Here is an 18,014-nt window from a genome sequence, read left to right as displayed (position 1 = left end):
AGTGACCTCAGACGAAAGCACAGTCAGCGTGAGAGGGCCTGCAGCCCAGGGAAACTTCTCTGCTCCATGCCAGGATTTCCCATCTCCTCTAGGAGAAGGAGGTGAGGGGAATGAAAAGAGGAGTCAAGGCAGAACTGGTTTAATGCAATCACCCGTCTTTTATGAACATTTGTATTATTTGTTATTGAAGAAGAGGTAGAGCAGACAATGTTGGCTGGACCACCCAGTAGTCATTCCTAACCCTATTCTATAAGCTAGAGAACCAGATCCTCACTTCCCCAACCCTCCTAGCAGCTAAGGGTGGTCATAATGCCAAATTCTGCTGGCTTTGTCTTTTATCCCTCTTTAGTACCTTCAACATGGATGTAATGTCTGGAGATGTGGCAGCCATCTTGTGGCCATGAAGACAAAAAGCCAACATGCTATGGATGGCAAAGCGGAAAGACAGAACCTAAGTCCTTGATGGCATTGATGAGCTGCCAAACTCATCTTGAGATATCTTACTAAATAAATAAAAATGCCCTGAAGGGTTAAGCTGGGCATTCTGTTACTTACAAATGAAAGCATTCCTGATACAAGCGCCTTAGAATAATTTACACCCATTTTTATTTTTTTATTAAAAAATTTTTTTTGCAATTACTGAACACTCTTTTCTTACAAAGAAGAAAAAAACAAATCCCTGACTCAAACCTATGCAACAACACTTCAAAACTTACTGCTCTGTTCCGGCCTTTCTTAGAGGAAGACACCTGGTAGGACCAAGGCCTAGCAACCCACAGAAAATGCTTCCCTCTTCTTTCCATGGTAATACTTGCACCCACAGCTGTCTCCTCCTCATGAGGTGATATATGTGGGAAAATTCTACAGTCCTGCATGAAAAGGTCTCCCAAACTTGACTTAAAATGAGGCTGGTGTCGCGCTTAATAACAGATTTGGAAATTACTCAGAGAAGTACAGGTAGAGAGACAGAGCAACGACGAAGATCTGTTGGCTGCACCAGCTACCGCCGGTCATTTTCTGCCACCTGTACTGGTGGAAAGCTGGGACATAGTGTGAGAAGGAACAAGCAGCCTCAGAGACGAGCCAAAATGAGAAAAGGGGAGAGAGAATCATCTTCCTGGTTTCCCTCCAGTCCTCGGTTTCCATCCTTTCTGAGGCTCAGCTGTGTCTTACCCAGCAACCTTCTAATAAATTCTCATTATCCCTTAAGAGAATCAGACTGGGTTATCACTGCTGAGAAATAAAAGAGCTGCGATCTTTACAATCAGCAGGTGTCAGAACTTTGGTGTAAGTCAGGGAACATGTCAGAAGGTGAGGAAAATATTGTTCTAAAAGCTTTTAGGCAAATCAGCCAAGTGAGTAAAGAAAAGCAAACAAACCAACAGCAAACTCAAACTCTCCACTAAAATTCAGAGTAGCAAAGGTTACTGGCTAATTCTCTGGCTATAAATGAACTAAGATGATGAACTTTATTTGCACGCATCTGTGGTATATAAAATGCCCCCTTTTTTGTCCCATTTTGCAACCCCATAGTTATGTCTTACACAGCCACAGCTACTATATTAATATTTATTTAGACATTTGCAGTTTACAAAGCATTTCTGTTGTAGATCACTTGTGGAATGACAGTTGTTGGGGGTGGAAAGAAGGGGAAAGGCAATAGGATGCACCAGGACAATCTACATTAAGAACATGGTCAATGGGGCCAGGAATTTACTCTTTCATTTTTTTTTTTTGGCTGCATTGGGTCTTTGTTGCTGTGCGCAGGCTTTCTCTAGTTGCGGTGAGCGGGGGCTACTCTTCGTTGCAGTGCGCAGGCTCCTCATTGCAGTGGCTTCTCTTGTTGTAGAGCTCGGGATCTAGGTACGTGGGCTTCAGTAGTTGCGGCGCACAGGCTTCAGTAGTTGGGGCGTGTGGGCTCAGTAGCTGTAGCTCGCCGGCTCTAGAGTGCAGGCTCAGTAGTTGTGGCACATGGGTTTGTTGCTCAGCGGCATGTGGGACCTTCCCTGACCAGGGATCAAACCCGTGTTCCCTGCATTGGCAGGCAGATTTTTAACCGCTGCACCACCAGGGAAGTCCTTTACTCTTTATTTAAGTCAAATACAATACATCAGACTCTCCCTCCCAGGATCTGGGAATTGTGACTCAGACCTCTAATCAGTCTTTTCAGAGTTTATATCAACTTGGGGCTGCAATGTAGCCATATTTTGCCATGTGAAGGGAGAAGCGGACAAAATCAGGGGCAAGTGTGAGGTGCAGGCTCTGGGAAGAGGGAAACAGCAAACATGAACTCGTAGGCAGGAACAGATAGGTGTGTTCAGATAGGAGGAGAAAGGAAGCCAGCCACAGTGGTGATGGCAGGAGATGGGGCTGGACAGATCCCCCAAAGCCTGCTCCACACATGATAAGGAGAGCAAGGGTGTATTCTAAGTGGCAAGAGGAAACCAGAGGAGGAGGGGATGTTTAGCAGGAAAATTACAAGATCAATTTCCTTTCTGAGAAGTTGGTTCTGCTGGTGGACAAGGTTTGGACAAGGCAGGGAGACAGTCAGGAGGCAGTCCTCGCCTTGGCAAAGGTGGTGGTGCTTTGGGTTAGGTGATCGCTGGTGGCGAAGGAGAGCAGAGGGCTGATTCCACCCTGTCCCTCTGCACCCTGGTTCTTTTTTCTCTAAAATGGGGATTGAAGGTTCCTACTGTCTTCTTAGAGATGATGAAAGTTAAATGAGGTAATGCATGATATGGATTTGGTACAGAGTAAGTCCTCAATAAGTGGCAGCTATTATTATTATCCTAATAATAAAAGAGAGACCCCACCATAGCTTTCCTCATACTGTAGTCTAGTGTGGGAAACAGACAAATCAAGTAGTAAAAATAAAGTGCTAGGACAGATAAAGCTGATAGGGGGCGCTGTGGAAAGACATGCGCCTCCCCTTGAAATAAAGCAATACCTAAATGGAATCAAGAATTGCATGTTTGATTCTGCTTTCTGTCCTACTTGCCATCCTTCTGTCTGAATTTCTGTTTGTCCGCTACCAGTCTTCTTCCCCCTTCTATTTCCTTCCAACAGATTTTTGAGACCTTTTCCCAAAGAGCTACCCTATTTCTATTCCTGTAAAATCAGTCATCTCCTGGGAGGAAGGAGTTTCCTTCAGGGTTCTGGGCTCATTCCCCTGCCCCAGAGAGAACCCAAGGCCTCTCCCGGCTTGGGATGCAGACCAAGCCAGGGCCAGGTGCCAGGTGCCGCGTGAGACCAGTAGGAGGGAGATGAGCACTGGCAGGCTCCATCCATCTCCTTCCAGATCTGTGGGCTGGGATCAGGGCTGGGAGGTGGCCTCTGGTGAGGAAGGGAAGAAGGAGGCACTGTCTCACGACAGAAACAGCCATCATTTCTCGACACTGCTTTGTGCCACAGACTTTAGAGGTAATTTTTTAAAACTTCAAGCATATATAGGTAATATAGCTGTGCAATACAGAAGAAAAGGATTATCAGTAAATACCCCCAACTTGTCCTGAAATTTACTATGCATTTCCAAGCACATACATATTCTTGTATTTTCTTTACCCAAACGGTAGCTTACCTAATACACTTCTTCTGCACCTTGTTTTTTTCACTTAAGTGTATATTTCCACACATAGAACTTTCTATATGTCTCCATATACAGCTATTTGATCGCTGGATGTATGTGTCAAAATGTATTCAACCAGCCTTGTATCTATATTGATTTAGGCCGCTTCTTTCTTTTGCTAGTATAAACAACATTGCAAGGAATAGCCTCGTAGAAATGTCATTGCTTGTCTTGCAGAATTTTAAAATTTTATGTAGTTTGAATAAATGAACAAAACCGAACCCCAGACAAAACAAAAACACTTTTTTACAAAGCACTTTCATGGTTTTATTTTTTACATTTATATCTTTGGATTTTCTTTTGTGTGAGGTTGGCATCAGATTAGGTTTGTTTGGGTTTTTTTCCCCCAGATGCTCTGCCAGGCACTTCAGGGGATTATTCTCACTACAACCCTTTCTACAGGTAAGAAAACAGAGTCTCAGAGAGGTTGAGTCACATGGCCAAGCTCACTCAGGGAATAATTAGAAACCAGTTTCCAATTGGAAACTCAGTGACCCAACCCTTTACTACATTTATTACTAGCATTTATTTTGATCCAGGCAATTACTTCTTAAAAAAAATAACTTTCTATCTTGGAATAGTTTTAGAGTTACAGAAAAATTTGAGAATATCACAGAGAATTTCCATACACCTTAGACTCAGTTTCTGTGATTATTACTATCTTACATCAGTAGCAGATGAGCCAATATTGACACAGTATTATTATCTAAAGTCCATACTTTATTCGGATTTGCTTAGTTGTTACTTTTCCTGTTACACATTCCCACCCTGATGACCATATTACACTTAAGTGGTCATTTAAGCGGTCATGTCCCCTTAGGCTCCTCTTCACTGTGACAGTTTCTGACTTTCCCTGTTTCTGATGACCTTGACAGTCTTGTGTAGCTATTCAGGTCTTCTGTAGGACGTCCCTTGACTGGGGTTTATCTGATGTTTTTCTTATGATTTGGCTATGGGTTTGGGGGAGAAAGACCCACACAGGTAGAGTGTCATTCCCATCACATCATATCAAGGGTGCTTACATACCATCAACATGACATCACTGTTGATGTCGACCTGGATCATCTGTCTGAGCAAGTGTTTGTCAGGTATTATTCAGGTAGTTACTTGCCGTGCCCCGCCCTCCCTTTCCGCACTGTCCTCTTCAGAGGGAAGTCACTGTGTGCAGCCCGCACTTAAAGACTGGGGAGTCAGGCTCCACCTCCTTGAAGTAGCTGTATAAATTATTTAGAATTTTTCTGCATAGGCGATTTATCTACACTTCCCATTTATTTAATTTGGAAGTTACTTGTATACAAATGTATATACGATTACATTTCTTTAATTATTTGGCACTTATTTATATTTGCTAATTCCTTTTCATTCTATCTTTTAAGCTGTACCTGGATAGAGGCAGAGATGAAACGTGGATAAGGTGCAAATTTTAAAAGACAAACACGGCACGTAGTGAAAAACTATCCCTCGTACCTTTCTCATCCAGGCCTCCCAGCTCCCCACTCGACAGATATCTTATGCATTTACAAACATGTACAAATATATTCCCCCCCTCTTTTTTTTTCCTTTTGGTACCCAAATGGTAACCTACTAGATACACTTGTTCGGCGTCTTGGTTATTTTTATTACACTTTTTAAAATCTGGGAGGTCTCCCCTCCTCGCGGCCGCTGGACGGAGCTGTCCCGGGTCTCTCCGGCTCTCCAGCCGCGCCTCATGGGTCCCCGACGCGGCGGAGCCGCACCCTCCCACTGCCTCCCGGCTACACCTCGCCTCCCAGCGCAGGGCTGCTCGGGTGGTCCAGCGGGGTCGGGCGTGGGAAGGGCCACCGGGACGCCCCGCCCCCGCCCCGCCTCTGTGACGTCAGCCCCGGAATCTGGAATCCCGGCTCTGCGAGGGAAGGCCGGGAGGCGGCGGCGGCCGGAGCGGGTCTCCGGCGGCATTTCGGGGGCGCGCGGCGCAGCCATGAGCGAGTCCAGTGCCAGTACGCTCCCGCCCGGCAGGCCGAGCAGGCAGGCCTTCATCCACCAAGGTAGGGCGGCGCGGACCCGGCTCCAGGCGGCCGGCGGGTGCAAGCGGCCGCGAGGTGCTGGGAGCTCGGCGCGGGCCCGGCCCCCTCCCCACCTCCCGGCTTGGGGGAAAGCGGATCTTTCTTATTGCTGGTCTCCCTCCTCCAACCCATCCTCACCCAATTCAGAGAGCCCATGCCCTACCAAAAGGAGCACTAGAATGGGAGTCTCGACAGTGGTGAGTTTGCCTTCCCAAAGCTGGTCGAGGGATCCCGGGCAAGTCTCAAAATAATCTTAGATGTTAAATGAAAAGATTGTGACATCCCTGTCAGCCCTAACATTCTGATACCAGGTGGCTGCCTCCCAAACATACGAGGCTTTACAATTAGATGGACTTAGAACTGAATTCTGCCTCGGCTATTTATTGCTGTGTGATCTTTGGTAAGTGACTTGCCCTCTCTGAACCCTAGGTTCTTCAGCAGTAAAATGGGAATAAGATGTTAGTGGGATTAGTTGAGAGAAAAATGTGTGAAGTGCCTAGCACAGTGCTTGATACAGAAAAGGCACTATCAGTGGTAGCCAGACAAGTATATGCTTTTCCCTTTTTTTATTGGGTAAAACTTAAGAGTGAAGTGTACAGCTCTGTGAATTTTAACATAAATGTGTACAACCGCTACTCAGTCAAGATAGAAAAGTTGCCAGTACCCAGGCAGGCTTCCTTGCAGCATTCATATCTTATATTTGCCCTTAAGAAAACACAAGACCCCACCGTGAGGTTTTGTGTGTGTGTGTGTGTGTGTGTGTGTGTGTGTGTGTGTGTGGACAATGCTTCCAATACCTAGTACCTTGGCTTCAACTTCCCCACTGTGAGTTTTATCTGCAGCGTTTTTTCTATTTCAATTTGAGAATAGAGATTTTGTTACAAGGATCTACAGTAAAGCATGAGTGTAGATTTGGGCATTGGGCCCCTCTGATTGGATTGATCTCAACATCTAGAAGAAGAAAAAGAGAAAAACATCTAGAGAGACTCAAACTCTGGGAACTTGCTCGGGAATCAGAAAAAAGACTGGGTTTGATGCTAATTATTTTCTAATGCAGTATTAATAGTGCTGGCCTCAGCTCAATTTCAGCCTTTCAGTAATAGCTATTCAAGTCTTTTCCACATGATTTTTTATCTTTCTCTTATTTAATCACACTTCATCACATTTAAGATGCCAACCCTGGTTTCCCATACAGAAGGCAAGGAGATTCCTCTTCCTTGGATCTTTGCTGGGTGTTCAGGGGGATCTCTAAGCATCTTTTTATGAGTATTGTAACTAGCGCCTCTAATCAAAAGGTTCTCCCTGTCCCTTGGACAGATGATATTTTATGACCTTGTACCCACCAGCATGAGTGGAAGGCTCAGAAGGGACTGTGTTCATGACTTTGCAGCAGTTTGTAAACCATGACGCACTGTATGAGCATCTCGGGAGGACAGCTGGAGGGGCTCAGGAGACACAGGGCGTCTAGTTTACAGAACTGGGAAATGTGTATCCTTCTTAATGATAAAACAGATCACAACATTTGCCTTCTTTTTTTTTTTTTCTTTTCCATGATGGTTTATTACAGGATATTGAATACAGTTCCCTGTGCTATACAGTATAGGACCTTGTTGTTTATTCATTCTGTATATAATGATTTGCATCTGCTAGTCCCAAACTCCCAATCCATCCCTCCCTCAACCCCCCTTCCCCTTGGCAACCACAAGTCTGTTCTCTGTATCTGTGAATCTGTTTCTGTTTCGCAGATAAGTTCACTTGTGTCATATTTTAGATTCCACAGGTAAGTGACAGCGTATGGTATTTGTCTTTCTCTTTCTGACTTACTTCACTTAGTGTGATAATCTCAAGGTCCATACATGTTGCTGCAAATAGCACTATTTCATTCGTTTTTATGGCTGAGTAGACAATAATTGCCTTCTTAATTAAAACTTTTCAGTGGCTTCCCACTGCTCTGAGAATAAGCTCCAGGCCTCCAACAAGGCCAGCAAGGACCCCAGCCCACCTCTGCAGGCTCTCTTCACCTACAGCCTTACCTTAGCCCATGCTGCTCCAGCTACACTGACTGCCTTCTCATTCCTCCAACATATCAAGGTCATTTCTGCCTCAGGGCCTTTGCACCTGCTGTTCTCATTGCCTGGAGTGCATTTCTCTTTGATCTTCATATGGCGGCCTCTTTCTGCTCCTGTCAGGTCTCTGCTCAAATGTCACTTCAGAGAGGCAGACCTCTGGAGTCATCTTGTTTGGAGAAGTACCCCCCTATCTCTTACCCTGACCTTGCTTATTCCTTCAAAGCACTTAGCACCATCTGAAGTCATGTGGTTTGATCATTTCCTGGTTTATTAGCTATCTCTCCTTCTAGAATGTGGGTGCCGTGAAAATCAGGGGCTTTTTCTTGTTCCCCTAGGACCTAGAACAGTGTCCGGCACGTGGTAGGTACTAAACCTGTGATGAATGAATGAATGATGGAGTATACCCACAGCCATGCTGGCAGCTATAGTGTAGTGGTTTCAAGTCTAGACTCTGGATTCTCAGATGCAAATCCTCTTTTTCCCATTCACTGGTTTTGTCTTTGGGAAAGGCAGTTAAGTGCCTGGTGCCTCAGTTTCCTTATGTATTAAATAACGAAAGTACCTACTTCAGGAGGTCATTATGAGGATTCAGATAGTTTATATAAATAACTTACTTATATAAATAAACTCATAACTTACTTATATAAATAAGTAAATGCTTAAGTTAGTTATCTGTACCTTGGAACAAATTTTCCCAAAATTTAGAGGCTTAGAACCCACTTACCTCAAGGTTTCTGTGGGTCAGGAATTGGGGAGTGACCTATCTAGGCTTTTCTGGCTCAGTCTGTCTTACAAAATTGCAGTCATGGTGTCAGCCAGCCATGCAGTCATTCAAAGGCTTGCCTGGAGCTGGAGGATCCCTTCCAAGATGACTCGCTCACATGGATGGCGAGTTGACACTGGCTGTTGACAGGAAGCCTCAGTTCCTCTCCATGTGGACTTCCCAGAGGGCTGCTTAAGTGTCCTCGAGACGTGGTGGCTGGCTTCTCTCAGAGCAGATGATCCAAGAGAGAGCAAGGCGGAAGCTGTAGTGTCTTTTATGAGCTGGTCTTAGAAATCACACTGTGTTGTTTTTATTGTTCACATGGGTCAGCCCTGTTCAGTGTGGATGGGGCCTGTAGAGAGGCGTGAATATTAGGAGGGGAGGGTCACAGGGGGCCATCCTGGGGAGTGGCTGCCATGGCCCATGTAAGTGTTAACTGTTGTTATGATGTCTCTGCTCTCCTACTAGATGGTAAGCTCCAGCAGGGCAGGGCCTGGGCCTGTTTGGCTCACCATGGCATCCCCCTGCTTAGCCCAGTGCTTGGTGTATAGGAGGCCTTCAATAAACACTAGTTGAAAGGATGCCCTTAGTGATTTGGTCCCCATCTTAGCTCCCATCTCCACACACACCCCCCACCCCCACCTGACGGTTCCCATGCCACTTTTTGAGCCTGAGAAGCTTCTGCTGTTCCCTCTACCATGAGGCTATTACTTTACTTCCTTTTAAGGCATACTATTTTTCTCATCTTTCAGTCTGGTGTCACTTCCTCCTGGAAGCCTTCCCTGACTACCTCCCCTCCCACAGGCTAGACTGTGTCTCGTCTCTGTACCCACAGAGCCCGCTAGCCTCACCCTGTCAAAGTATCCCTTGAACTGTATTCTCACTTCTCTTGAGTTGTATCATTTTTAAGGGCAGGGATTTTGGAATTAAGCAGACCCAGGTTCAGACACCGACTTGGCCTCTTATAAACTGTGTAGCCTTGAGCAAGTTACTGCCCTTTCTGAGCTTCCGTTTCCTCATCTATAAAGTGGAGATTCTGATAGGAATGGAAGCCGGAGGACCGCCTTGTTCCAGGGCCTCTCCACCTGCTCCCCACCCCTCCCAGGCCCCAGCGCTTCCCTCCAGGTCTTTGCAGCCTCTGTTCCCTGTAGCCGGCACACCCTTCCCCCTGCTCTTCCCAGGGCCAGCTCCTCACACTTCTGCTCTCAGCTGGAATGTCCCCTCCTCCCAAGAGGCAACGCCTCCCCACCCCCTGACCATGAGGCATTTTGCCCTCTTCCAGGGCGTTTCGCCCCTCAGCCCCATCGTACCTGGCATGTTCTGTGTTTATTGAATGGAGTGACTCTGCATGGTTTTTTCCCTTTGTCAAATATTTACCATATTCCAGTCTGTCAGTACTTCATACCAGCCAGTAAATGTATGTGTACAGGATGTGTAGTATAACTACATGCTCATTCCTGTCGGGAGTCCTTCGGCTAGCATGCATGCAGTGACTTTTTTGGGGGCGGAGATCGAGGCATAATTCGCATAACAAAATCAACCATTTTAAAGTGTACAGCATTTAGTGCGTTCACAATATGGTACAACCATCCCCTCTACCTAGTTCCAAAATATTTTCACATACCCCCATCTGCTAGGGTCACTGAAAGGATTTAATGAGATAAGCAGCACCTTGTGGGCAGGTGCTGTGCACTTGAATGGTAGCTCTTGGTATTATTATGATTATGATTATTAGGGCCTTTTCTAGCCCCAGTATTATCAGGTTTGATGACTGCATGTGCTCTGTGCCTATACTCTCTGAAGGTATCTGTTAGATACTTATGTAGTTAAACAACTATTCCGTGGGCTATTTTAGTCTGACCGATTTTAGGAAATTTGAAGACAAGTAACCGTTTGACCTGCAGTGTTTTGTTTTTTTTTTAACTTTATCTGCTAAGTCCATTCATCCAGGTTACTCATCAAAGCTGTCCTGGGTGGGAGGGCTGTTGTGCAGGCCTGGACACAGGCCACAGTGAGCCAGCCTTCTGACCTGAGTTATTTTTTTCCCCTCTGTCTGGAAGAGGCCGAGCTCTGTCTGCCCAGCAGTTCAGGACCGGATTAGGCCCAAAGGCCAGAGGCCGTGAGTGGCTTTTTTTGTTTGGTTTTTTCTTCAGGAAGTGAAGAATTTAAGGGATAAAAGGGGGAAATGACTTTTCAGTGTTGTTAACTTTGTTGCAATCCGGCTGCTTTGTAAAAGAGCATTGTTTGGCTGTGGGACCACCCAGCCCTTCTGTGTTTTCCCACTCCCACCAGGAGAAGGTGGGGAACTGATCCTGGGCCAAAAGCACGCACCAGGCGAGGGGCCTAGGGACGAAAGAGGCAGGCAAGGGACGTGCTTTCACGAAGCTTCTAGTCCAGCAGGGGAGACCCTAAACAGGTGGAGGGAAATGGGTCAGAGACAGCTAAGCATAGGTGCTGAGAAGGAGATAAGCAGGTGATGAGATAGAGAGGGGGAGCGGCCCGCCTGGACAGCCCTCCCAGGAGGGGACCGCTGAGCCGAGGCCCAAGGATGTAGAGGAGCCAGCGCAGGTGAATGGGAAGCCCCAGTGGGAAGAGTGTTCGGAGGGGCTACAGGAAGAGCAAAGGGCAGAGGTGGGAATGGCCTCCATGTATCTGAGGAGGCCTTGGGCTGGAGCTTGGAGAGGAGATGGGACGAGGTCAGCTAGCAGGAGCCGGTCCCTGAGGGTCAGTAGGCTCCGTCAGCAATTTGATTTGGGACTCAAGTGGGTAACTTTCTTTAATTCCTCAGAGCAACTCAGTGTAGTAGGTGTTATTTGCCCATTTTATCCCCCTGGAAACTGAGGCCCTGAGATGTTACTTGACAAGCTGCTGCAACAGAAGGATGTTAATGTTGTGAATAGAGCTACCGTGTCCGTGTATTAATTTGACATGCTTTTTGAGTCCCTGTTATGTGCCAGCCCCATGCTAATCACTAGGGGTGTAAGAGTGAGTAAGACATGCTGAGGTCATTGCCCTCATGGTTCAGACCTTAACTTGACCTTGGAAAAAGGTCCTGTCTTCTCTGAACTTTCCATATTGCAAAATAAGGGTAATACATAAGAAGGGCCCATCCTGAGGCTCACAGGAGATAGCTAGGAAAAGGATTTGACATCATCATGGCACACGGTAAATGCTCAGTAAAGGCGAATTTTTGGTTATTGTCACTTCCAGGAAAGTTGGAAGTCTTTTTTGGAGAGGTCCTAGCCAAGGAAGATAAACACTCCACATAGGGAGTAGCTTGGTTCTTAGCGAGAGGACACCCCCTCCTCCCCCTTGCCACTGCAGATTTAAATCTTCATGTACATTAAGTTCATCAATAAATAATCAGAGTCCTGGCTTCAAGTAGGTAGCACGATGTGCCAGGCACTGCCCTAAGCCAGGGGTCTGCAAACTACAGCCCATGGGCCAAATCTGGGCCACCATGTATTTTTATAAAGTTTCATTAGGAAACAGTCATGCATTATGGTTGCTTTCCTACTGCAGTGGCAGGTTGAATAGTTGTGACAGAGACCGTGTGGTAAATAGTATTTACTATCTGGCTCTTTACAGAAAAGATTTGCTGCCCTCTTTTCTAAGCACTTGACATACAGTAGCCATCTAATAGCCTTAGGAGGGCTGTGCGAGGTGGGAACTACTACCCCTATTTTACAGGTGGGAAAACTGAGGCACAGAATGGTCAAGAAACTTGCCAGGTCACACGGGTAGCAAGTGGAGCCGGGGTTAGGATCCAGGCAGCGGGCTTTGGAGCCAGTGCTCTTAACCACGTGTCATGTCACCTCCTCAGACAGACAGAAGCACCGTAACAGCTCCATGGACAGTCCACCGGATGCTCTACTGGCTTCGAAACCAGGAGGCTTGGGTTCTGGGCTCAGCATGGATCTGATTGCGCAGTTAGTCACTGCTCCTGACGGCTGTTTGCTTGTCTGGTCATAAAGCCTTGGGACCCAGTCGTTCCCCAGGCCCCACCCAGGTTCCAGGTGGTGTGACTCACGCAGGTCCCCCCAGCCCTGCAATTCTGAAGTCTGGCAGATGGAGGAGGCTCCCAAGGCCCTGGCTCCTCCCCTCTCAGACTAGGTTCTGGGTTCCTGTGAAAAAGGCCCCTCTGTGTTGTCCAGTGCAGTAGCCACTAGCCACACGTGGCTGTAAGATGTAAACTGAATAAAGTCTGATAAAATTAAAAATTCATTTCCTTAGTCTTACCAGCCACATTTCAGTAACCCAGTAGCCACAAGTGGCTAGTGGTCACCATGTTAAATAGTACCATTATAGAACGTTTCCGTCATTGCAGGATGGTGCCCCTTGACACGTGATGCCCTGCCATGGGCTGTAGCCATGCCGACCTGCGTAGCTCAAGGACAGAAATTGCCACATGGCTGCCCAGAGAGATCCTGTTAAATCTGAGTCAGATTGTTCTCTGCTGAGAACCCCGCTTGGTTCCCACCTTACCCGAGTAAGGTAACAACATGGCCCACAGGCCCCATGTGGCCTGGCCTGTTTCTCCCCGACCTCCTACGCTGCTGACTCTCCTTCAGCCACACGGGCCTTCTTGTTCCTCGAACTGACCAGGCACGGTCCTGCCTCAGGGCCTTTGCACTTGCTCTTCTCTGTCTCTACCTTGCTCGTCTCTATCTTCTGTTGGATGCTCTTCCTCCAGATAACCACGTGGCTCTTTCCCTCCCTCCCCTCAGGCTTTGCTCAAATACACCCCTGCTTTATTTTTCTCCAGACATCTATCACCATTTGAAATATATTGTTCTTACTTGTCTATTGTCTGTCTCCTCCAGAGGCAGGGGGAGTTTGTGTGTCATATTCAAGGCTGTGTCCTAGTCCTGGAACAGTGCATGGCACGTAGCAGTTGCTGAGTAAATCTTTTCAAGTGAATGAGTGAATGAATGGATGGGTGGTTGGGTGGTCCTGCCAGGAGTAGGGCCTTGATGAGTCCCCTGGCCTCAGAGGTTTTTGAGCACTTGGTAGAAATGTCATAGAAGCTTTAACCAGATCCCCTGCACTGGGAGCTCCTTGGTTAAGACCCTTTGGCAGCTGTGAGCAGAAATTATTCAGGTGCCCCAGCTCCAGTTAGCATCCAAAATCAAAACAATGTCACACACACAGACATGAGTGGAAAGAAGTCTAAGAAGCTCTGAAATCGATGTCTACATTGTCTTACTGGTAACGTCAAACTGGGTGTACATGCATGTGTCTAATAGGGCTGCCTTGTGTAAAGTACCTGAAGTAGAAAGGCTGTAATATGCAGTCAACATCCCAATCAATATTTTTGTGCCAGCTTTTTCAATTGTGAAATAAAAAGTCACCCCTAAAGAAAAGAATAATATTAAATGCTTACATTCCTTACATCTTCTTCTCACTTTTTTGGTGCCCCTCTTTTGCTGGTGTGCTAAACATATACTTTGGTCTCCCTGGTGGGTGAGCCAATGTTGCCTGTATCCTCAGCACGAAATTCATTTATTCACAGTTCATTCATGCATGCGTTCATTCACTTAACAGGTTTTTATTAAGCATCCGCCATGTGTCAGGCTCTGTCTTACAGCCTGAGGACTCCGTGGTGAAGGAGAGAGATGGGGTCCCTTTCCTCATGGAGGTCACAGTCTAATGGGGGAGGGAGACGGTCAGAGTCTATACGCAGGTAAACACATAGGGAGGAGGATGGGCTGATGACAGGGATGCAGTGGGCTGGGCACTTGGGAGATAAGTGCTGGTTGGACGAGGCAGGGGTAAACTCTTCGAGGTGGGAAGCAAGTCTGTAAACCTTCATCGTCTCCAGAGCCCCTGCCCCCAGCCCAGAGTCCCACGCAGAGAGGGACTCCATGCAAGGCATCAAACAGAGCTCATTGCCACAGCAGCTGGCCAGTTGCCTGGACCAGATGACCCAGAAGGTCCCTTCTTCCCCAGAGTTTCCATGATTCTGTGAGTGGGAAGAAAAACCCTGGAGTGAAGCCGGCACCAAATACGGTCAGGCTAGGTTCTCGGCAAGCCCCTGAGGGAGGCTGGCGGTGGTTTTGGTGCCATTTAGGTCACAGTTGGCCTGTGTCCACATTCTGGGAATGTTTGTGCTTGTTGGTAGGATTTGGTGTCCTGTGGAAAGAGCTGCCCAGCAAGTTGGGACGTCAGGATGCTCTCCAGATGTGCCTGCCTCTGCCCATTCGTTCATCCATTCATTCATTCTCCAGATGTAGAGGTTTCTGTGAGCAAGGCACCGCTCTAAGCCTCAGAGAGACTAACTTTGTCCTTAACCTGGAAGAACAGCAGCTACCAGAAGAAGCAGTTACCCCTGCCCCTGTCCCCATATCTCCTGTAATAATTACCCAGTCATCCTCCCACCTAAGTAACCTCCTGCTTGCTGAAATCTGACTCCAGTGGCCAACAGATTCTAGGCCTTCCTAGGTGGAGGCAGCCCAGTATCTGAGACCTGCTCCAGCCTCCCATGCACATGGTCATCAAGCAGCCTACACACCACAGGCTTAAATGATCAACTCAGGAGAACGTCCGACAGTAACTCTAGCGAGCCATTCTTATCCTCTCAGGATGAGAAAACCAAGGCTAGGAGAGGTGATGCCACCTGCCTTTCTAAGAATCGGTAGAACCAGGAGTCTGTCTTGACATCAAAGCCTTGGGCAAGCCGCCATCTCTCCAGACCTCGGGTTCCCTGTTGAAAAGCCAGGGCAGCAAAGCCTTCCCAGCAGGGTGGTGTGAGAAATTCGGTGATGTCATGCTTTGAAAAGTGTGTGGTCCTATATGCAAAGGGTTGGAAGTGTACCAGCTACAAAAATAATGGTGCTTGTGTTCAAGGGTATAGTTGTGATTTTTCTTTTAACTTGAAGATGGAGAACTTCCCAAGGATGTCTGAAAAGGAAAAAGCATTCCTCTTCAGTGATGGCCGTTTTGAAAATAGAGTTTTCCATCAGAGGCTGTTCCTGGGAAATGTGAATAGGATGTATCCTTCCTGTGGTGTGGCTGCAAGAACAATCAGATGATTAGTTCGCGTGGCATTTTATTGTTTACAAAGCACTTGCAAATCCATGGCCCACCGAGTGGTCTCATAGTAAAGACTACAGCTTTGGCATCTGACAGACCTGTGATAGGTTCCTAGTTCCAGCACTTCCTAGCTGTGTGAGTGGGCAAAGCACCTAACCTCTCCGAGCCTCACTTTCTTCATCTGTAAAATGGGATAATTCTGTTCAATGAGTAGCTCACAGAATTGCGTGTGGTGATGCATATCGTGTACTTCAAATAGCCTTGCGCAAGGTGTGCTCCCCAATTCCCAGCCAGTATTATTTATGTTGTTGGTACATTTGTCCTCACGATCACGCTGCTGAGGTCATGGTATTATATCCACTGTTCCTGAGATGAGAAACGTGTGACTCAGAGACGGTCTTTGTTTCTCCTGGGGTGGCCTGGCTAGTGGGTGACAAGCCAGCCCGTCTCCAGCTCCGGCCCTGGGTCCCGCAGCTGCTGAATATTCAGTGGGTCAGTGCCGCTCCCTATTCAAAGGCCTTTGTTCTGGTTCATAACAGCCCTTTGTTGCTGGCCAGAGGGAGGAGTGGTGGGCTTTGAGCCTCTAGCCTTCAGCCTCCACCCCAACCCCGGTCCCCCATGTTTGCTTAGGGAGCCATGTTACTAATGGAAGTGTGTCATGCCCTCGGGGGCGGGGGGGCCGGGAGTAAAGGTTGAGCCGGGTTTGTCGGCTTGCACTTGGTGACTGGCAGGGCTCCAGACGCGTGTCCGTGTCATCAGCAGTGGGACAGCTGTTCTGCTATGTGAACTTGCCCATCGGAGAGGCAAGGATTACAGTTCTGCACCATCAGACTCCAGCTCGGATCAAGGCCTTGGCCGGTCCCCTCCCCCCAGCGCTCCCTCGCTGTTAGCTATAAGTACATTTACAGAGCCCACTGCGTGCAGGGCTGTGCTCAGTGTTTCCGCCTGCATGATCGCCTTTGATTCTCACAAGCTGGCACTCCTATGATGGATCTCGTCCTTAGCCCTGAAGCCTACAGAGTGATCCTTTGAAACGTGCTCCGATCACGACACGCTTTGGCCCAGAGCCCCGGGTGGCTGCCCGTCTGCCACATTGAAGGGTCATAGCACAGCCCACAGAGTTTGACCTGGTTTGTCCTGGCCACCTCTCTGATCCCTGCTTTCCATTCTTCCTGTCCCAGCTCCCTGTTGCTGCTTGATCGATTGCTCCGAATGTGATGACTTAAGCCATTTTATTGTTTCTGCTGATCCTGTGCACCAGGAAATGAGCAGGCTACAGAGGAGACGGTTTGCTCAGCTCTGTGTCCTATCTGCTGGGTCTGAGCATCCAGTGGCCTTTTCGTGCCCATGGTGGGGCCTGGCGAGGATGAGCAGCGTGGCTGGGGACCGGCTGCAACGGCCTGCTGGGGTCATAAGCCGGGACCTTGGTCCTTACTGTCAGCCAGTTCCTTGGTTGTCCTCCTTGGAGCCTTGGGGCCTCTTTCTCTCCACGTGGTTGTGTCAGCAGCATCCTGGACTTCTAACACAGCAGCCCCAGGCTCCCAACAGCACAAAGTAGAAGCTTCCTGGCCCTTTTAAGGCTTGGATCTGGAACTGGCAGAGTATCAGTTCTCTCGCGACCTTTGTTTAAAAACAAGTCATGGGTCCAGCCCGGATTCAAGGGGGGGAGACCACAGAGGGCTGGTGTGGCTCTTTGGGGGCCACCAACGAAAGAGCCTTCGAGGCTCCCATTCATTCACTCTTCCCCACTCACCTAGGCCTCCATGCTCTTCTTCAAGCATGCTGTGCGTGCCCCTGCCTCAGGGCCTTTGCACTTGCTGTTTCTGTCTCCCAGGATGCCCTTCCCCAAATATCCACAGGGCTCACACACCCCCTCTATTTAGCCTCAGTGCCATGTGAGTAGGGTATTTACTTTGTTCACTGTAGTATCCCTAGCTCCAGATCTGACACATGATAGGTATATTTGGTGAATAAATGAGTTTTTGAGATGAGGAAACTGAAGCTCAGAGAGGTTAAGTAATTTCCCCAAAGACACACAGCTAGTAATCAACAGACCCCAAATTCAAACCCAAGCAAGCTTTGCTGCCTGGAGGGGTAATTGCTTAGGTTATCACAGCTGCCCCCTACCTCCTCCTTCCATGTCCTGTCTCCACTCAGGATGGTCTTCCCAAACTAAAATCGGATCAGGTATAAAATACATCCTGAAAGTGGCATTCGTTCCTCACCTTCAACAGAAAGCTCTCCCTCCTCGGACCTCTGCACAAGGCACAGCAAAACTTGGCCTCCAGCTGTGGTCTGATGTAGCAGAGTGAATATTCTTTTTTTTTATTTTTTATTTTTGTTTTTATTTTTATTGAAGTATAGTTAATAGAGATTCTTGAGTCGGCAGACCTGGCTCTGTTTCCAATGCCCCCACCCCCAGGCTCTCTAAGCACGGACAAGTTACGAATGTCATCCACGCATCCATCTATCCAATAAGTATT

General features: G+C 47.7%; 1 protein-coding gene across 2 annotated transcripts in view; it reads left to right on the top strand.

The window, feature by feature from the left end:
* Nucleotides 1-5,417: 5,417 nt before the first annotated feature.
* Nucleotides 5,418-18,014, top strand: part of TMC7 (transmembrane channel like 7) — a 50,611-nt gene continuing 38,014 nt past the window's right edge. Inside the window, exon 1 of one of the 2 annotated variants that reach the window (XM_033416435.2) lies at nt 5,418-5,649. Coding sequence is in view for 1 of the 2 variants with exons in the window: in XM_004285736.3 (XP_004285784.2) it covers nt 5,583-5,649 (67 nt within the window). In the remaining variant the exon portion in view is untranslated. The remainder of the gene's footprint in view (nt 5,650-18,014) is intronic. The other variant, XM_004285736.3, reaches the window with a different exon arrangement.

The sequence above is a fragment of the Orcinus orca genome, chromosome 16 (genome assembly GCF_937001465.1).
Source record: "Orcinus orca chromosome 16, mOrcOrc1.1, whole genome shotgun sequence".
NCBI classification, from domain to species: domain Eukaryota; kingdom Metazoa; phylum Chordata; class Mammalia; order Artiodactyla; family Delphinidae; genus Orcinus; species Orcinus orca.
This window is presented reverse-complemented; position numbering and strand designations above follow the sequence as displayed.